Source organism: Mus musculus, chromosome 5 (genome assembly GCF_000001635.26).
Source record: "Mus musculus strain C57BL/6J chromosome 5, GRCm38.p6 C57BL/6J".
NCBI lineage: Eukaryota > Metazoa > Chordata > Mammalia > Rodentia > Muridae > Mus > Mus musculus.
In genome coordinates, this window is record NC_000071.6 from 5,730,812 (window position 1) to 5,752,113 (window position 21,302).

The window sequence follows — 21,302 nt, forward strand, 5'->3', positions numbered from 1 at the left end:
CCAGAGGGTCAGGAAGATGGATGGGGGTCAGGGAGAACCTCTAGAAAATCTCGTTGTCTAGAGATATGAGAGGCTTCCAGGACCCAGTGGGGATGACCTTAGCCCAAATGCCCAACACTGGGGAGATAGAACCTGAAGAGACCACCTCCAGTGGACACACAGAGTCACCAACCTACCTTGAAAAATTTTTGACACTGAATTGTTTCTGTCTAGAAGAAATACAGGGACAAAAATGGAACAGAGTTTGAAGAAAAGGCCATCCAGAAAAAGCATCCACTGATGCTGTCTTGTGCTTCCAGACAAGAGCCTAGCATGGCTGTCCTCTGAGAGGCTCTACCAGCAGCTGATTGAGACAGATGCAGATACTTAAAGCCAACCACTGGACTGAGGTCAGGGACCTCTATTGAAGAGTTAGGGGAAGGGTTGAAGGAGCAGAGGGGGAAGGCAACCCCACAGGAAGACCAAAAGTATCAACTAACCCAGAGCACTGGGAGCTCCCAGAGTCTGAACCACTAACAAAAGAGCATGCACAGGCTGGTCTGTGGCCCCTGGTACATGTGTAGCAGTGGAGGCCTCAGCGGGAGAGGATGCACCTAGTCCTATAGAGACTTGATGCCCCGGAGAAGAAGACCTCAGGGGAGGGCATCCTCTCAGAGGTGACAGGGACAGGGGATAGGGTGAAGAACTCTGGGATGGGGCAACATTTGGAATGTAAATAAAATAATTAAAATATCTCAGTCAACAAAACAAAACAACTAACAAACAAAAACAAACCAAAAAGAAGAAAACCTTTAACTGAGTACAACATTCAATTTTCTAATTTACTGAAAATTTCTAATACCTTTTCTTTGAAGACAGATTTGTTTTGTTTTTTTTTTGTTTGTTTGTTTGTTTTTTGTTTGTTTGTTTGTTTTTTTTTTGAGACAGGGTTTCTCTGTGTAGCCCTGGCTGTCCTGGAACTCACTCTGTAGATCAGGCTGGCCTCAAACTCAGAGATCTGCCTGCCTCTGCCTCCCAAGTGCTGGAATTAAAGGCGTGTGCCACCACTGCCTGGTTAAAGACAGATTTAGAGAAATTGAGCTTTTTGCAGGTTTTTGGAAGAAAATTTGAAGAGTTATTGACACTGCTGGAAACTAGAGGAGTTGCGAGTGTAGTTTATTTGTAGAGCTCATGCCTAGCAAACTTGAAGGCCAGGGTTAGAGGCCCAGCATAGATTAAACTGGGTATGGTAACATAGGCCACAACCACAGTACAGTCACAGAGTCAGGAGGAGCAGAAGTTCAAGGTCATGGAGCCAGCCTGAGCTATAAGACTGTAAAACGGAAGGCGTTAGGGGTCTAGTATGCCCCTCTCCTTAGAAACCTTATCCTTATCCCTTCCTGGAAACCACACAGAAAATGTGATTGAAGCTACTTGGTACTTGGTAGCTAGGTACCTGGAGTGGAACCTGGCCTGACTTTTCCATTCAGCAGAGCCTCATTAGATCCAAGACAGTAACATCAGTGATGGTCCACTCTTGGGGCTCCCTCTGGTTACAGTGGCGCTACCTTTCTCCCTTCTCTTAAGGTCCCTGTAATAAGAGCTATTTCAAAGATAGCATCTATGAGTCATGGATCTCTTATTTGAGTTTCCCAGATAAGAACCCATGGGGAAAAATGAATCCCAAGTCCACTGCCTTAGGATTTGCCACCAGAGGATTCAGATTTAATGGCTTACAAGATTAGGATTCTAATTGATGCGTCCAGCGATTGAGTTACCATTGATTCTGAACTAAGTTTGTGTGGTGTTTTCCTTCACACGGCGGCTCAACTGGGTTCCGGAGAGAAAGGCACGGCGGCAAAGCTAGGGTTTGCCAGAAGTGCAATACAAAAGGCCATGGGAGCTTTGAAGCTCAGGGCTGGCGTGGTAGCGACCTGCCAGAGGGAAGAGATTCTGGAGCTCTGTGGCAGTCTCCATGATGCAGAGACCACTGGGGCCAGAGAGTAGCTGGCGTGAGCATTGGATGGTACTATTTTGTATTGTTTCCCTAAATTCTTCCTCTCTCAAGTTTCTTCTTGCCATGTGTAGTTATAACAATGGGAGAAGTAACCAGGGTTCCTGGTGTCACCTGTACTTTCCAGATCTTTCTATCATGCAATTGAGATGGTGGTAAGCCCTTGCTTATAGTTTTTCAGTAGTTTTCCTGAAGGACAAAGTTCAGACAGCAGCAGCATGTCATAAAACGGCCCTGATAACCCATGTGGTGTTCCTCCATGTCTACAGTGCTATTTCTTCAGATACACTGTTTCAACAGGCCTGAAGTAGACTTTCCAGTCTGTCGTACTTTACCTGGCCCTCCTATTCTAACTGAGGTCCTCCTATTGTATGTCAGTAGTTCCTCTTTTCTGAACCATCTCTACACTGACCTGTCTTTGCCTTTCTAGTCATTCCTTCCTTAGTGATGACAGAATCTAGGGATCTCCTAAAACTGAGGCTGCGTAAGAATCAGGTCTTTTGTATGTGCACATCCTTTCCTGCCCTTGGCTTGCTATATGCCAAGTGTTATGTCTAGGATGACTGAGGAAAAGCACACTCAAGACTGCACCAAAGCACGGTATCGTCTATTGTTGGAAAACAACTCTGTGAGTGCATATGGGTCAGAGTTGTCTTAGGCATCTTTCCCATCTGCTCATCACCTTTTTTATTTTTTTTGAGACAGATTTTCTCTTTGAACCTGGAGTTGTGGATTTTGCTCGTCTAAGTGGTTATCAAGGTCCGAGGATCCTTTTCTCTCTACCTCCTCAGAGCTGAGGCTGTTTTTTGACTCTTTTTTTTTTTTTTTCTGTCACAAAAATTCCTGAACCTGTGTGGCAGCATTAGTCTCTAATCCCTGTACCTGAGAGGCAGAGGCAGGGGAACTCTGAATTCAAAGCCAACCTGGTCAACATAGTGAGTCTTGGTCTTAAAAAAAAATCCAGAAGGTAGGTATTTGGTGTTTTAGAATAGGCATATTGTTGCCTGTTAAAGAGACACAGAGACCCATCCCATGATCAAGAAACAATCCCTGACATTATTAATGATACTCTGTTACACTTGCAGCAGGCAGGAACCTAGCATAATTGTCCTCTGAGAGGTTCCACTCAACAACTGACTGAAACAGATGCAGAGAGCCACAGGCAAACATTCCAAGGAGCTCAGAGTCTTGTGGAAGAGTTGGGGGAAAGATTGAGGGAGCTGTAGGGGACAGCGACTCCACAGGAAGAACAATCTGGACCTTTGGGGTCTCTCAGAGGCTGAACCACCAAAGAGCATATGTGGGCTGGACCTAGGCCCGCTGTACATATGTAACAGATGTGTAGCTTGGTCTTGATGTGGGTCTCCCAACAACTGGAGTAGGGGCTATCCTTGACTCTGTTGCTTGCCTGTGGATCCCACTCACCTAACTGGATCACCTTGTCTGGCCTCAGTGGGAGAGGATGTGCCTAGACCTATAGTGACTTGATGTGCCAAGTGGGGTAATGGGGGACCCCTCCCTTCTTAGAGAAGGGGAGTAGGGAAGGGGAGGACTAGGAGGCTCTGATATTGGGATGTAAAGTGAATGAATGAATGAATAAATAAATAAATAAATAAATAAATAAATAGGAAAAAAGAGACAGAGACAGGATTTTTAAAGCCAGGCCAGCCAGAACTTAGCTATTGCTCTTGCAGGCCCACAAGGTCCCACTGAGGTTGCAATGGTTTCTGAGCCGAAGCCTCCATGATGGTTGGTGTAGGGCTCAGTTGTTTCTTCCAGTGCTAAGGATCTTGACACTTTGCTATGTCCATGGCCTGCAGGTACCTGACTCCCAACCTCGGCTGGTTGACTGTGGTAGGACATACGCAACACATGGATAAGTGCTCCCGTGTTTACGTCTCCTTGCTGAATCTGGCTCAGCTCCTTTTCTCCTGTGATGAGATAACTGCGCAAGGTCATAACTGTCTGTGCTCCTTTAGCGTTCATACCTGCAAACATGGCTACGTATTTTGGAACGTAAGTTCATGGAATTTAGATTTCTATGTAGGGGTTTTCTTACTCAGCGTTGGTCACAGAAGAAAATTAACCGTTGTAAAGGAAAAAATCCAATCAACAGTTTAGTAGAGCTTTTTTTTTTCCTTCTTCCTAATTTTCACCACCAGCAAAACTCTGTGGTCTTTAATTCTAATAAAGGGTATAAAAGATAAAGCTGGTGATGTTTCCTAGTCCTGAAAATCGCTGCGTGCGGAGTGGTGGGAGGACGCCACAGAGCTGACCACTTTGTTCTTCAGGAACTCACTCCTGGAGGGCTTTCACCAAAGAATGAAAGGAAGTTCACCTGGCCTGCCCCAAACTCACACAGAAATGATGGGCCCCTTGGTCTTGCAAACTTTATATGCCCCAGTACAGGGGAACGCCAGGGCCAAGAAGTGGGAGTGGGTGGGTAGGAAGGCAGGGCAGGGGGAGGGTATAGGGGACTTTCGGGATAGCATTTGAAATGTAAATGAAGAAAATATCTAATAAAAATTGAAAAAAACCCAAAACAAGCAATCAAATAAAAAACCAAAAAACAACAAAAAAGTCGATGGGGTCGACTTTTTCTCCTGGATGGCAGAGCTTTGCTCGGCTTGGCTGTGTATGTGATATTATTCCTTTGTTCTATTTCTGTACACACATAACTGTGCTAGTAAGACAAGCAGAATGAAGTCACTTAACAGTAATCATGTACCTCATAAATACATACAATATACTTAGTAATACATTGTAAACTATGTTTAAGGAGATGGAATTATCATGCTAGCTGCCCAGATTGGGCCATTACATGCCATTTACATTTACTGGATTCCTTCTGTGTTCCATAAATGTATAATCATTAAGACACTAAACTGTTAGGCCTAGCTTGGCAGTTACAACACTTGCCCTTGCAGAAGATTTGGATTTGGTTCTGAGCATCCATAGTGTAGATTATCTCTTAATTTCAGGTCTAGGGAATCTAACTTGTGCATCTGGCGTCTGAGGGCACCAGGTGGGTACACGGTGCACATCCATACATACAGGCAAACACTCAACACATAACAAAATAGATCTGAAAACAGATGTTAAAGGCTGGTATTTTAAGGGATTTCTAAGTTTATAATGCGGTGTTTGCGGATGAATCTGATCATTTAGTTTTGCTTAGTTTTTCCGCACAGAGAGAATATGCTAAAGGCTGTTTTGTTTTGTTTTGTTTTTTTTAAAATCAAATCTGTCAGAAAGCATTCAAATTTCAAATGCATCATATCCACACACAGATACATTAAGATTCTGCAGTCGGGCCCAAACGAGAGGGATATGGTTCAACAGGTGAAGGTGCTTGCTGCTAAGCCTGACAAAGTGGGTTCAATCCCTGGGCCTCACACATGCTAGAAGAGAACTGACTCCACAGCTTGTCTCGCTGACGTCCACATGTATGCTGTAACACTTGTGGGCTCTCACACATACATATCAAATAAATAAACAGTTGTGATACAAACTAAAAAACGATCCCAAAGTATTCATTTTATTAACAAACACAAATTTGAAATGCTTATGATAGGACATCAATAACAAGCAAATATGTGCAAACAGTAGTTCTACAACCTGGAGGCCATCTCAGTCCTGTTAATTTTGCTGACATCTTCCCAACCACATCTAATCTTCAGTATCTTCTTCCTCAGACAGGGCAGGCACAGGGCGATTTTACATATCAGGACAAGAGTTGGAAGGAAAACAGCTATCATAAAAGTCGGAGGCATGTACCATACAAATTGACTGACATCTACCCATTTATTCCAGGCAAAAACCAAAGCGTGTACTGTGCCCAGAAGAAGAGAGACAATTCCTAGTTTGCTCTGCAAAAGAAAACAACAACGTGATCCTAAGTAAGGGTTGATTCAATAGCAGCCAATTCTACCCTATCCCATTGGGGTTGCTCTGTTGCTTGGAGATGCTTTCATTCATCTACAATTATCTTCCTGTAACATGTTGTTTGACAATGTCCATTCACACCTTGTTATTCCTTTTACAGGTCCTGCTCATCACACTGCCTTTGGGCAATTGTTCTTGTTTCTATACTAAGTGGAAAAGTCACGTGATTTTCAGCCCCATCAGTGCTTTCTCTACTATTTTGTTGAAGACACCATCTTTCATAAGACATTTTTGTGTTATTGGCAGTGATGTGGATCAAAGCCAGAGCCTTGTGCATGCTAGCTAGGCAGTTTATCATTGATGGACATCCCTGGTCTCATTATGGCATTTGCATTATGATATTTTGTCTTGATTTTATTTTAACTTTGCTCTCAGGCAGTGCCTAAAATAGATATTGTCTTATTGTAGGGTCTTTGTAAAAGCAACAGGATGATTTGAACATGTTTGGTGCTCAATGAATATTGCTGAACTGACTAAAGAATACTGTAAAAAATATCAATCGGATCTCAGTGATGTTGATCAACTGATGTTATTCTAATTTTATGAATGAATATGAAAATAGATTCTATATATGTACACACACATATACATTCACACACACACACACACACACACACACACACACACACACACACAACACACACACACAGAAAGAGAGAGAGAGAGAGTTTTCCAATTAATCATTTTTTAAATTCTAAGCATAACGTTTTAGTAAGGGAGATGAAAGAAGCTGGTATGGCTTTTTCCCTTCACACATAATAAAGTCTTCTTGATATTTGATATAAGTCTCCCTAAATATACCACTTTCTTCAGTTATTATTTCTAAACTCTTTCTGATGCCCTAGCCTGGAAAAAAAAAAGACATAAAATCACTGATCCACCAACACAAGAGCAGGTCTATTGAGATCACAATTGTAAGTTTTAGGGGATATAAGAAAAAGTAGTAAGGAAAACATGAGGCCAGAGAAAGTATTTTTTAGTGATGTCAGGAAATGATTGTTGGTAAATATCTTCTCTCCTGTGTCTGGGTGCTGTCAGAGACAACTGGTATGTCTACAAGTACTGTAAAACACATTCTAGAAAATGACTGGGCATGGATCTGTGGAGCAGAGGGTTGAGTTCGTTTTGCATAAGTCAAGGAGTGGTATAGCTGAGACAAACGCTTGCTTTATTTTTAGCTTTTTGAGAACCCGCCACACTGATATCCAAAGTGGCAGTGCCAGTTTGTAATCCCACCAACAGAGGATGAGGGGTTTCTCTTTCTCTGAGCCAGGGTCCTCCCCATGCAGCCCCCACTAGCCTGGAACTCACTATGTAGATTAAGCTGTCTGTGAACTCATAGAAATCTATGTTTTTAAAAGATCATAGATTCGGATACAATGGGAGAACATTGGGAATCATTTCAACGTCTGAACAAAGTAAATCTAAATGAAGAACAATTCCAACTTGAAACATTTTGACATCAGACAGAGAAAGCTGCTCAGGGATCTTTCTGTTCACCAGCATAAATTTAAGGCGTTCTGACAAGATTCTTCTAGATGACTCCAGACTTGGATTTACTTTGTTGGAAATGGTCATTAGGCTGACAAAATGAATATAACTCAGTTATTCAGCTGTGTTCTTACGCCTCAACTAAATAGCTAAGTTTATATTTTTAGGCTATGAATTGTGGAGGTTAAAAAAACTGTTACCAACCGTCATCTGTGGATGGAGGGTCTAGAAATGCTCTTGATTGTTTGGAGACTAATTTCTTAAAGGGGTATTCTGTGATTACAGTCACGTGTTGTACATAATAGCAGGGTGGACTTGTCAGGGCCCAACAAAAACCAATGTGAACGAGAATAGCAGGAGGGAGAGAGGACTGCAGGGGCTACTGTCTGAACACAAAGAAAGTCTAAGGCAACTGAACTAAATGGGCCTTCTCAGTCTCATGAGAATGCTCAGCAGTCTCTCAGACAAACCTATGGACATGTGCAAGCGACAATAGAGAAGTGCCTCACTGTACGGAAATCTCCAAACCTCCCCACTCATAAAAGTTAAGAGCATGAGTCTAAAATGTTTTGGCAGATACTTATGACTGGATTAAGTGAGCTCCTGGCTGTTGTTACATGGGCCCTTTCTGGTACATTGTTCTTTTTAAATGTGTGCTCCTACCTAGAAGATATGTAAGCTTGTGACAGGGTTCTGTATCCCAGAGATATTGTGAAACTTCAAGTGATTAACACAATTTATTTATTTATTTTTTATTTTTATTTTTTATTTTTTTTGGCTTTTTCAAGACAGGGTTTCTCTGTATAGCCCTGGCTGTCCTGGAGCTCACTTTATAGACCAGGCTGGCTTCGAACTCAGAAATCCACCTGCCTCTGCCTCCCCAGTGCTGGGATTAAAGGCGTGCACCACCACGCCCGGCGATTAACACAATTTAAACATAACTTAGAAATACCATCTTTAAAACTTAGATAGCAGAGGCAGGTATGGTGGCTCATGTCTGTAATTGGCAGTATTTGGGAGGTGGACATAGAAGGAACACTGGCTTATATACCAGACTCGCCTGGGCTACATAATAAATCCAGGCCAGCTTGGGGTAGAAATGTGGGGCTCTGTCAACAAAAATTAGGTATCACAATACATTTAGTTAATAAAAATTTGAATTTTAGAGAAAGATTCATTTTTGTCTTAGAGAATACAAAACTATGTAACTTTAAAGGCACAACTAAAGTCAAGGGATGGGTACAATAATGTTTTGACGTGTGGGGGGTACTACTAAACCATTGATATTCCTAAATATATTTGTAGTTATTGATGGGAGCAGCAAATTATCTACAAAGTTTTAAAGGTGAGAAACAGTATTTCTGTTTTAATAATGTCTTTTATTTATATCTACAAAATGTGTCCCAGAATTTATAAACGTAATGGAAAAACAGTAAGAAAACTTACTGAATGGAACAGTGTGAGATCTTTCCTACTGGGAAACATTATTTTAATGGGGTAAGTCAATATATTTAATATTATAGGCAGGCTAGGATTGTTTCTATGCACGACTTACCTGAATATAGTGAAATTCTCTCCAGGTTAAAGAGTCGCTCACAGATGGAATAGATGTCACAGCCAAGAGAGCCAAGATGGCCAGCCCCACAATCCCCAGGGACACATAAATCTCCATTCTCCAGACATCATGCTCTACCCAGGCATCCTCTTTGTTTTGTTGAACCTTAGAAAAAGAGGAATCCAAATCGCACTTATGAATATGTGGACTTACTTGATGGCTTACTCAGAAGTGTAAAACGCATGGAAACACTGCTAAGTAAGTGGAGGATAGAATCGATCGGCCCTCAGAAAGCCACACTGCCGGAATGCTACGATTGAACTATGACCCCACCTATGCAAAAACACTTCTTAATGCTAAAGGTATTGTTTATTTTCAGTTTAAAAACATTCTTCAGTATAAGATGACAGGTGCTGATAAAATTATCGTAACGGCTATCAAAAATGCAGAATAATTTCTCAGAGCATCAATCTTGCTATGAGTACAAGAAGAAGGGGTTGTTAGGTAATGTAGACGTCTTAGTTTGTTAGTTTTGTGGCGTGTCGCTTTCCTACCTGTTTGTAAGCCCAGTTGAGTAGCTTGTATCTGTAGGATCTCCTCATTGGGTATGAGAGACTGTAAACAGCGTGCAGCACAGCAAAAAAGAAGCTGAGGAGACCAAACTGCTTCCTGGCCAGCATCCATCTATCTAACCAGGGTGGGAACTTCTTGTACTTGGTTCCATTGCGAAGCTGTACAACTGCCGCTAACTCTCCTGGCAAATAGACCAGTGCCAAGAGGGTAATGGCGACCATTGGCAAGACTTTGTTAATAACCAGGATTGGAATTTTATAAAAATATTGTTCACGGGAAGTTACTAACGGGTAGATGATTTCCCTCAGAAGTGTGTACAGGAAAGTCAGGGATGATATGATGGCAGCGACTTTCACTGGCAAGCGCCAGTTTGGAAAGAATTCCTGCGTGTGCTGAAGCTCGGAGGGGCAGTCAAAGGCATCGACGTGGACCGCGTGCTGCAAGTGCGAGAGCCCCGGTCTTTTCAGCATGCTCGTCTCTCCCGAGTCCTTAGTCTACGAAAGAAAGGGAACATCTTAACACTGGACAAAGCATGGGATTTCTTTTACCTGCTCCATCGTTGTGCTTCTTGGTGAATAGAGCATTCAGAAGCTCGCTTGTGGATACCAGGCAGCTAAAGCCAGTATAGTCTGTGTAAGACTGACCCAGGATGCACCCCGATACACTGGTGTTCCGCACTTGCCTATTTATTTCCCTCTTTGTGTTAGAGCCAGGGTCTGTAGCTCAGGCAGGCTTTTCTCCCACTGCTGGGCACGTGCTGGGTTAGCAGCATATGCTACCAAACTGGGTTCCATTTCTCTTTAAAATAAAAGAGATACATGCCCACACACCAAGGTTTACACAGTTCCTTCTCTTTTGAAGACTTGAAATAATGGAATAATTTTTTTTTTTTTTGGACAGGTTTTCTCAGTGTAGTGCTGGCTATCCTGGAACTTACTCTGTAGACCAGGCTTAAACTCATAGAGATCTTCCTGTGTCTGCCTCCCAGTACTTGAAATTAAAAGTGTGTACCAGCACCCAGAGGGATAAGCTTAAGAAGTCCCCCCCCAATATATATACATACACATACACATATATATATCTTTAAATAAGTCCAGTATTCTTTGGAAAAATCAGCTAATATGCATATCATAATAGTGTTTTGTAATATTTCTATTGGTTCCTGGGCAATTATGCAGAGCAGTAGCAGTGAATTTATTAAGTTAAGTGCAAAGGAGCTGGAATAATAGCGTCAATCAATCCTAGTAGAGAAAAATGTGAATTTCATTATGTGGTTGCGGTTTTAATGAGAATGGCAGGAATAACAGGGTGATTACGAAAAGGCGAATATGAATTTCATTGTGTAATTTTGCTCTTTGATTATATATATATATCTAAAACAGATAAGTTAATGATCAGAAAGCTAAAAAGAACAAAAAGCTACTTAACTACCTAGTGAACTCCTGCAGACACATCTGCTTCCTGACAAGATAATACTTCTCTGTCCACCATGTTTTGTGCTGGTCAGTAATTCAAAAGAAAGTATGTTGGATAATGTTTTGTTTGCACAAGGGATAAGGGGAAACAAAGTTTGTAAAAATCCAAATGAAGACCCCAGAGCGTTTCCGCTGGTGTTCCGTTTCCGTTTCCGTTCTCAGAGCTCCAAGTGTGCTGAGAAGAAGCTCCGATGCTGGGCTCTCCTCATCTCACACAGAGCGAAACCACACAGTACTCCACAGTGGCCAGCGTCCGGCATCAGTCAGTCTTCCATCCAATGTCTTTCTAATTACGCCACCCAGAAAGGAAAGGGCTCTGTAATTCCTGCATGTTAACACAGCCCTAGTGAACCGGCTGAGAACAGCTTTCTGGCTAAAAGTTATGAGTAAGAGAGTAAGAGAGCTAAATTGAAAAATGAAAAGCATTTTGTTTTACAGGGTATATGCATGTGATTCTCAGAACTGCATTTTAAATATTTTATAAAGGTAAGTGTTTGGAACCAAAAAAATTCCTGCCACTTTAAAAATGATGTAGCAAGAAACATTTAACCCTGCGATGACCAAAAGTGACTTCTGCACAGACAACGTATGTGGTTAAACAGCGACTCACCGTTTCCTTGGTGGACTCTCTGGTAAGCTGCCCTAGTGCCTACCAAGATGCTTACAAAGCTACTCTACAGGCCGTCATGACTTTTTTTAAATTTTGAAGCACCGGTGTTAGAAAGGACTAACGGGGCTTTGGAGAGGGTCTGGTCCAGGTCGCTCACTTCATACAGAAATGCAAGACCCAGGAAACTCAGGGCCCCGTGGAACGTTAAGCCCCAATCAAGTCACCTCAATTATCCCATACAGCTTCAGTTCCAGGCATCTGAGCTCAGAGCAGCAGATTAGAATGCAATGGCGTTTGCAACACGAGTAGATTCAGAATACACGCTTAGTATGTATACATTTTAATTATTGGCTATTACAGTCATTATTTTACCGAGTAACTGTCATCTTCCAGGTTTCCCTTTGGCTTCATTTTCCAAAGTTGTTCTGGGTTTGTAACATCGTCACTGATCTCCATGACTGCTATAAAATAGTACGGCTTCAGCCACCTAGAGAAAGAAAAAGAAAGTCTGCTCCATTTATGATACTATTGTTTTGGTTTTTTTTTTTTTGAGACAGGGCTTTTCTTCTCTGTGTAGCCCTGGCTGTCCCGGATTTTGCTCTGTAGACCAGGCTGTCTTCAAGCTCAGACATCTGCCTGCCTCTGCCTTTCCAGGGCTGGGATTAAAGGCATGTGCCACCGTTTGTCTGGCTACAATACTTTTGTTTGATGGAACAATATAAAGTATTTATTCTCTTGAGAACCAGAGCAGAAAAATCCAATTAAGATTCAAATAGTGAATAACTACATATTTAGCAAGCCTCCAATCAGTTCACTAATGTCTGGTACTATTTGTCCAATGGATGACCTACCAATCATTTACATGAAACTTAATGTCAACTACTTGCCCAATGGATGACCTACCATTTACATGAAACTTAAGAATTAGCCATTACTCTGCTCTTCAGGAAGATTTTACTCCAGTTCTCAGTTGGACAAAGGCCTGCTGCCCTTAAAGGTAAATGGAATTAGGAATGCATTTTTCAGTTTTGGGAAAGGATGCTAACAGCAAGGCTTGAGGCAGCGGATAGAGAACTTCAGGAAGATGTTTCCTAGGCTTCCAGGGATGCTGATGGAATCTGGAACAATAATTAACTGCTTTGTATGTTGAAACGTTCCTCAAGACAGTAATCAGAAGAGGTACAATTATTAAGGTGAGTCCCAATAGTTGCTTCAAGGGCCAAAAGGCTGCATTGCCAGAGTATCTCTTGGGCGTGTTTTGTTGGTAAAAATGGCTGCTCATCTATTTCCAATGGGGTATGGAGTTGTGTTCAGTCACTGACCAGCCCACTTTCTTAGTCAACCCCGTGGAGAGGAGCTTGTTAAAAAATTTCCCCAAACAAAGAAAATTATTCCTTAACAGCTTTCATAGAGCCTAATCCAGTCTTGGCTTCACATATCTTACGCAGGACAAACAGGACGTCATATTCTCCATTGTTCCTAATGAGCTCTAAATTCACTTCTAGAAGATTATACCTCCAACTTGTACCTTGTCCAACAAAAGAGAAAAACAAGTTAAAAACAACAGTTAGGTTGCTGGAAAATATTCCAAGTACTTTGGGATTTTGGACCACCTGTGATGCTGTATTAAGTGGAAAATTATTTTCAGGAGTAGATTATATTATTTAGACTATTTATAACTTTTCAAGGTCAGCCTTTCCCTAACAGCATTTTTTTTTTCTCATTAAGGTGCTCTGGGAATTCTAGAATTACCTATCTTGGAACATTCAGGAGGAGACTATAGGTTGAGCATCCCTCATGTGAAAACTCGCAAAGTTGAAATGCTCCACAGTGCAAAACTGGACCTCACACGATGGCTTGCACGGAAACTTCAGGCATAGTGAGTATATTCTAATTGTACATTTCTTCAGATGGGGCTTCAGTATGTAGACCTTGCTGACCTGGAACTTGCTATGTTCAGCAGACCTCAAACTCAGAGATCCACTTGTCTCTGCCTCCTGAGTGCTGCGATTAAAAGCGTGGACCACCACATTTGATAGTAAGCACATTCCTCTTTAAACTTTCATCTTATCTGCAAGATACCTTATTGTGCTTATATAAATTATTATATCTGTATGTTACATCTGTGCATAATCCCAGCACTCGGGAGGCAGAGGCAGGCAGATTTCTGAGTTCGACGCCAGCCTGGTCTACAAAGTGAGTTCCAGGACAGCCAGGGCTATACAGAGAAACCCTGTCTCGAAAAAAACAAAACAAACAAACAAACAAACCAAAAAAAGAAAAAAGGAAAGAAAAAGAAAAAAGCCTACCACACAAAATATTTTTGGTTCTAAGTGGTTTTTTGTTTGTTTGTTTTGTTTTTGTTTTTGGAGACAGGGTTTCTCTGTATAGCCCTGGCTGTCCTGGAACTCACTTTGTAGACCAGGCTGGCCTCGAACTCAGAAATCCCCCTGCCTCTGCCTCCCAACCAAGTGCTGGGATTAAAGGCGTGCACTACCACTGCCCGGCTGCATTTACTGTTTTGATTGGGCCATGTAACAGTCATCCCCTGTTATAACAGGCAGATAACACAGGCTTGGCTATCCAGGGATAATTCCTGTGATCACACTCAGTAGCTTAGGGATGGCAGCCAAATCTAGTTGGCAAATTACAGTCATCTTCTGATATCGTCTCCAATGGAAGAGAACGAAGAGATACCCTGGACATGTTTGCTAAGTTAGGATGGTGTAAAACTACCATGCCACCCTTTGGGTAAGTCAGAAGATGTCTTCATATGCACATAAGAAAGTGAACACAGAAAAGCCAAACAAGAAATGAAGAAGAAGAAGGTATATCCTTTTGTTTTAGGATAAAATGTTCTCTCCCATGCTCATGGATCAGCAGGATCAATATAGTAAAAATGGCTATCTTGCCAAAAGCAATCTACAGATTCAATGCAATCCCCATCAAAATTCCAACTTAATTCTTCAACGAATTAGAAAGAGAAATCTGCAAATTCATCTGGAATAACAAAAAAACCTAGGATAGCAAAAACTCTTCTCAAGGATAAAAAAAACCTCTGGTGGAATCACCATGTCGGACCTAAAGCTGTACTACAGAGCAATTGTGATAAAAACTGCATGGTACTGGTATAGCAACAGACAAGTAGACCAATGGAATAGAATTGAAGACCCAGAAATGAACCCACACACCTATGGTCACTTGATCTTTGACAAGGGAGCTAAAACCATCAAGTGGAAAAAAGACAGCATTTTCAACAAATGGTGCTGGCACAACTGGCGGTTATCATGTAGAAGAATGCGAATTGATCCATTCCTATCTCCTTGTACTAAGGTCAAATCTAAGTGGATCAAGGAACTCCACATAAAACCAGAGACAGTGAAACTTATAGAGGAGAAAATGAGGAAAAGCCTCGAAGATATGGGCACAGGGGAAAAATTCCTGAATAGAACAGCAATGGCTTTTGCTGTAAGATCGAGAATTGACAAATGGGACCTTATAAAATTACAAAGCTTCTGTAAGGCAAAGGACACCGTCAATAAGACAAAAAGGCCACCAACAGACTGGGAAAGGATCTTTACCTATCTTAAATCAGATAGGAGACTAATGTCTAATATATATAAAGAACTGAAGAAGGTAGACTCCAGAAAATCAGATAACCACATTAAAAATGGGGTGCAGAGCTAAACAAAGAATTCTCACCTGAGAAATACCGAATGGCTGAGAAGCACCCGAAAAAATGTTCAACATCCTTAATCATCAGGGAAATGCAAATCAAAACAACCCTGAGATTCCATCTCACACCAGTCAGAATGGCTAAGATAAAAAATTCAGGTGACAGCAGATGCTGGCGAGGATGTGGAGAAAGAGGAACACTCCTCCATTGCTGGTAGGATTGCAGGCTTGTACAACCACTCTGGAAATCAGTCTGGTGGTTCCTCAGAAAATTGGACATAGTACTACCGGAGGATCCCGCAATACCTCTCCTGGGCATATATCCAGAAGATGTTCCAATTGGTAAGAAAGACACTTGCTCCACTATGTTCATAGCAGCCTTATTTATAATAGCCAGAAGCTGGAAAGAACACAGATGCCCCTCAATAGAGGAATGGATACAGAAAATATGGTACATTTACACAATGGAGTACTACTCAGCTATTAAAAAGAATGAATTTATGAAATTCCTAGGCAAATGGATTGACCTGGAGGGCATCATCCTGAGTGAGGTAACCCAATGACAAGAGAACTCACATGATATGTACTCACTGATCAGTGGATATTAGCCCAGAAACTTAGAATACCCAAGATACAAGATACAAAGTACATGAAACTCAAGAAGAACGAAGACCAAAGTGTGGACACTTTGCCCCTTCTTAGAACTGGGAACAAAACACCCATGGAAGGAGTTACAGAGACAAAGTTTGGAGCTGAGACAAAAGGATGGACCATCTAGAGACTATCAAATCTGCGGATCCATTCCATAATCAGCTGCCAAACGCTGACACCATTGCATACACTAGCAAGATTTTGCTGAAAGGAGTCTGATATAGCTGTCTCTTGTGAGATTATGCCAGGGCCTAGCAAACACAGAAGTGGATGCTCACAGTCAGCTATTGGATGGATCACAGGGCCCCCAATGGAGGAGCTAGAGAAAGTAACCAAGGAACTAAAGGGATCTGCAACCCTATAGGTGGAACAACAATATGAACTAACCAGTACCCCCTGGAGCTCGTGTCTCTAGCTGCATATGTATCAGAAGATGGCCTAGTCAGCCACCAGTGGAAAGAAAGGCCCATTGGTTGTGCAAACTTTATCTGCCTCAGTACAGGGGAATACCAGGGCCAAGAAGTGGGAGTAGGTGGGTAGGGGGGTGGGGGGGAGGGTATGGAGGACTTTTGGGATAGCATTGGAAATGTAAATGAGGAAAATGCCCAATAAAAAAATTTAAAAAAAATGAAGAAGGACAGTGACAAATCTTGCTGGCAGTAGTTCATGCCTTTTTGTTTGTTTGTTTGTTTGTTTTTTTTTGAGTTTGAGGTGTGTGTTGACCATTTCCATTTGAAAGAATTCTGGGTAAAGTCTAGGTCATTCAACAAGTTCTTACAAGGCCAATATCAAAGAGGAAAAAGAGAAGGAGATTTCAAGGCTGCCCTTGAGGGGCTAACAGTCTGTCTTCAAAATGTATTACCCATGCCATTTTCTGACCTTAACCAGTACTATAAAGTGAGTAGGTTGGTGTTGGGTATCTAGGAATAGGGTAGCATGCACTGTAGTAACAAGTATAAGAAACAGTTTGCTACGTTTAGAGTGTATTTTAAGTTTTGTGATTCACAATGTTTAAGATAGTGAAGCATAAATCTATAGCTGTTCACTGTTAATTCATTAATCACACTGAACAATGATGGCAGACACGGGAAATACAAAGTTAAATGATAAGTCTGTTCTCAAAGAAAGTTTAGGACAGGGAAACGCTCCATTAAGACCTGTGTGGTAATGCCATACATCTTAAAGGATAATAGTGTATAGACAGATGGTGGCTCTGGAAAGGAAGTGGAGAAAACGGATGAGAGCCCCTTTCTTTACCCAGTCCTGTGACCTGCAGTGAGTTGTTGGTGCTTGCTGACATGACAGACAGCCACTGCTGAGAGATTCTGGGTGGAAGGACAGAGTGGCCCAGAGGAGATGCCTAGCCATTTGTTTGCATGGTACCACTCTGAGGAGCATCGCTAAGGAAAAGAGCCAATGCCCGTAAAGGTGATTGTTGACTGTATGCCCAGAAACCAGGAAAACAAACTATCAGCTAAATAAATCATGCCTTCTTCCACCAGACCTTAGCTACACCTATAATTACACTTCTACAGGAGAGGTTTCATCAGGCTGTCCAGCAAACTCAGCAGGAAACAGCATAGTGCAGAGATGTCAAGAACTCCAGGATTTGAACCAACATTCTCCAGCTTTCTTCCCCATTAAATAGTGATTTCTGTTTTCCTGGATTAGGTTGGCTGGCTTGTTGTTCCTGCTAAATATTGACACAGCCCAACAGACTCATGTTTATGGGAAGGAGTTTAGAATCCAAGAAACCCAGTGACTGGAATACATTGTGGGTTGCAGTGCATGTCCCACGAGTCTTTCAAATGTATTTTTTTGCTTTGCCACAGTTAATTATTGGAAGAGGGGAAGGTGTTCTACAGCGGGCTGTTTCTTAAAGCATTGCTTCCCCAAGTGCTTAACATTAATATTAAATACATTCCCTTGATTTTATATCGAGATGTGGATGTATCCCCCACCTCAACGGAACAGCATAACTAAATTTGAAGTGGACTTAAATTCTTGGACTACAAACGTCTGTTAGTTGCTTTCACCAGAGTGCCTTATTTAAAAGCTCTGACTATTTTAAACCCGAATCCTACTCAGATCCCGAAAGAGTAGGACCGGTGTTCCAAAGACTTAAAATGAAAAAAAAAAAAAAAAAATTCCATGAAGAAACCAGCTCAAACAGCAGGACGAGTCATTCATCCAGCGAGGCAAACTTGCGGAAACTGCCAAGTTGGCAAACTTACCGGGGGAACCCAACCTGACTGCAAAGTTGACCTAAGCTCCAGAGCCGGGACCGCGGAGACCTGCTCCCCGCGGGGCTCGCCGAGATCCGCGAGGGGCCGAAGGGGCGCCCCGCTGCCCGGAGCACCACCGCCCGCCCCTGAGACCCGCCTCACCCCTTCCCCGGCCCGCAGCAGATTCCCAAGGCCCGCGGAGGCGGGGAGCAAGCGGCCTGCGAACGAGACTCGGGACTCACCGGCTTCTCCGTGGGACCCGACGGCGAGGCGCTCGCTGCCCGGACGGACTCCCAGTCCCACGCGGAGCCCGAATCTCGCTGCCCAGCACAGCCCGCTCCGCAGACCCCGCCCCTCGGCCGCCGCGCGCACAGCGCCCCCTGCCGGAGACCAGCTCCTGCTCACACCCAGGGGCTTCGCTGCGGCCGCCGTGGGAGGGGCGTCGCCGGGGGCGAATCCTTGGCTGTGCAAGGGGGACCCAGGGTCACCAGCAGGGCTCACTGGAAACCGACTGGGACCTGGTCGAAATCTGCAGTTGTGCATTTCGCCTGTTGCCGGGCGACGCTGTAGTGATCCTGGATCCCACACTTGGAGACCAACTGCTCTGTAGCGATTACGCCGTCCGCGGTGGAGCGCTCTTCCAACAGAGCAGTTTCTCAGACGACTAGCTGTTAGGACAGTCAGAGGATGAATCTGAGTTTGTGAGTGACTTTTACACCGGGTTTATTTGTTTATTGTAGCTATGTGAATGAATATTATGATACACACGTGGAGGTCAGATGATACCTCGGTGTGGTGGTCACAAGAAGCACAGGGTTGAGAGGATTTAAAAATAACCCGTAGCTCTGACGCTAGGGACCACCCTCCGTTCACCACAGAGTTTTGCAGATTCAACTCAGACTCTAGACACTAACGACCAAGGTGGAGCTGCGTCTCCAACCTGAGTGTTGTTTTTAATGTGACCCTGGGTCACAAACTCCTCTTTTTCTGAGATCAGCCTACTTCTGCCTCCCGAGTGCTGGAATTAAAGGGATGATCTGAACTCCACTGTCCTGCGTGTCTTAGTGCTCCGTGGATAATGTTTGGGTTCACTGACTCCCATCAGATAGTGTAAAAGGCCTTTGAAGATTAAATTACCCCGGCCTGACACCTTGTGGCAAAATAGACGCTTGCAGCTTTTATTTCCAAGGAAGAAAATCATTAGACCGAGGGTTAGGGAAACTTCTAGTTAGTGGGCTAAGACTCACAACCACAGGGGTTCTGTTCCCAGCACGCAGTTGTTCTTCAGTTTCCCATTTTCTGGCGTGTATCTTAAGAATAAAGTTGATACACCAGAAGGGTAAATAAATTAGGTCCTATAAATAAGTCTGTACACCCAAACTGCACTCAAATACCTTCATCACGTTTGTTTGTTTGTTTATTTATTTATTGTAGGTATGTGGATGAATGTTACTGCATGCACGTGGAGGTCAGATGATAACTAGGTGTGGCAGTCCCAAGAAGCAAGGGTTGGGAGGATTTCAAAATAAACCTGTATTGTAGCTCCAAGTCCAGAGATTGCCCTCCTCCCACAATGGAGCTCTGCAGGTTCCAACTGTAAGTCACAAGGACACTTTACCAACTGAGCTGGGTCTCCAACCTGAATATTTTTGTAATGTGGTTCCGGGTCAAGGGCTTCCCGGTTTGATGACTCCATGTGCCTTTGAAGGATAATTTCTGGACCCTATAGTGCATCTGACTGCCATTTTAGAAGTAAAGAGAGTAATGTGGTGTGAAAGATAAAGTAGAGAAGATGCAAGTGAGACTGATTATGATGGGAGACCCGGGTAAAGAGAGGCTGAACGTCACCGGCACATTCTGTATCACATGAATGTGGCTAAAGAATTAAAATTAAAAATAGCTAGTAGGGCATACACAGCAGAGGACTGCCTAATCTGGCTGCAATAAGAGAATGCACCTAACCCTTGAGACACTTGAGGCCCCAGAGAATGGGGAGGCCTGGTTGGGTGACTCTGTGTGTGTGTGTGTGTGTGTGTGTGTGTGAGACCCTCTTGGAGACGGGGGTGGGGGGAGGAATGGGATGGGGACTTGTTAGAGGGCAGAACAGGAGGGGTGAAACGACTGGACCGTAAAAAAGATTAAAGATAAAATATAAATAGCTAGTCAGGGTACTACTTAGCTCCACCTCAGGTCTCCTGGCCCTTACACAATCTGATTTTGTTTTTAATCACAGAGAAGTAGTTAAAGACTTTGTCATAGCTGAAAAAGCCAACCTAGGTGTATTAACACCTCTCTTCCTCCTTCCTATCCTGCCTTTTTCACCTCTCTCCCTCCTTTCTTCCTCTCCTCCCTCCTTTCCTTTCTTTCTGTTCCCCCCCCCCCCCCACCTCCTGGGGTTTTGAGCCCAAGGCTTCATGCTGGCATTAAGGGGACCGATCAGAATCTGCTTTCTCTCATTGCAGATGGAGTTCTGGCAATGGTCATTCTTGGCTTTCGGTCTACTTTGGGTAGCATCTGTTTGTGTCCATGCATTTCTTCTTGCTCAGGGCTATCATGTTCCTAAGAGAGGATCGCTTATGCTCAGCAACACAGACCTCTTCTCACAGCTTTTCTGAGTTCTCTTAGCACCTTGGATTCCCATTTCATCTTTTTTTTTCTTTTAACACAAAAATACCTAAGTGCTAATAATGCATATTTGTAGGGGGTTGGTCAGGTGCTGCTTGCATTCAAATGCTATGTTCTGTACCCCAAGATCTGGTTGCTTCAAGATGAGAGGATCCTCCTGTATACCAGCCTTTGTTGCGTAAACCCTGCTCCCCAATTTAAAACTATTGGTTAAATAAAACTGTCAATAGCCAATTACTGTGTGGGGGGGTACAGGGAGGTAGAGTTTGAGTTACTGGGCTAGGAGATCACAGGTAGGAACCACAAGGACATAGGGGATGGGGGAGAGTGGAGAGGGGAGAGGGGAAAAGGGAGAGGAGAGAGGAGAGGGGAGAGAGAAGGAAGAGGTGAGAGGCAAGAGGCAAGAGGAGAGGAGAGGAGAGGAGAGGAGAGGAGAGGAGAGGAGAGCGAGTCTGAGAGAGAAGAGATAGAGAACAGGAGGTCT

The 21,302-nt window shown here is 43.1% G+C and overlaps 2 protein-coding genes across 2 annotated transcripts; one reads left to right on the forward strand and one right to left on the reverse strand.

Moving 5' to 3' along the window:
* Positions 1-5,510: 5,510 nt before the first annotated feature.
* Positions 5,511-18,506, reverse strand: Steap1 (six transmembrane epithelial antigen of the prostate 1). The gene is made up of 5 exons (NM_027399.3): positions 18,436-18,506; positions 12,015-12,129; positions 9,539-10,051; positions 8,985-9,149; positions 5,511-5,862 (listed from the first exon to the last, which is right to left on the reverse strand). The coding sequence occupies exons 2-5, from the start codon at positions 12,096-12,098 to the stop codon at positions 5,605-5,607; spliced, it is 1,020 nt and encodes a 339-aa protein (NP_081675.2). The 5' UTR covers positions 12,099-12,129; positions 18,436-18,506; the 3' UTR covers positions 5,511-5,604.
* Positions 12,263-19,379, forward strand: Gm46900 (predicted gene, 46900). Its single transcript, XM_017321192.2, has 2 exons — positions 12,263-13,521; positions 17,640-19,379. The coding sequence occupies exon 2, from the start codon at positions 18,120-18,122 to the stop codon at positions 18,801-18,803; it is 684 nt and encodes a 227-aa protein (XP_017176681.1). The 5' UTR covers positions 12,263-13,521; positions 17,640-18,119; the 3' UTR covers positions 18,804-19,379.
* The last annotated feature ends 1,923 nt before the right edge of the window (positions 19,380-21,302 follow it).

Coding starts and splice junctions, on each gene's coding strand:
- Gm46900 (XM_017321192.2), top strand. CDS start 18,120: ATGAAGAAACCAGCTCAAACAGCAGGACGAGTCATTCATCCAGCGAGG.
- Steap1 (NM_027399.3), bottom strand. CDS start 12,098: ATGGAGATCAGTGACGATGTTACAAACCCAGAACAACTTTGGAAAATG. Junction 9,150..9,538: donor TCAACTGGGCTTACAAACAG/GTAGGAAAGCGA, acceptor TCTTTTTCTAAG/GTTCAACAAAACAAAGAGGA. Junction 5,863..8,984: donor GAGAATTTCACTATATTCAG/GTAAGTCGTGCA, acceptor TTTCTTTTGCAG/AGCAAACTAGGAATTGTCTC.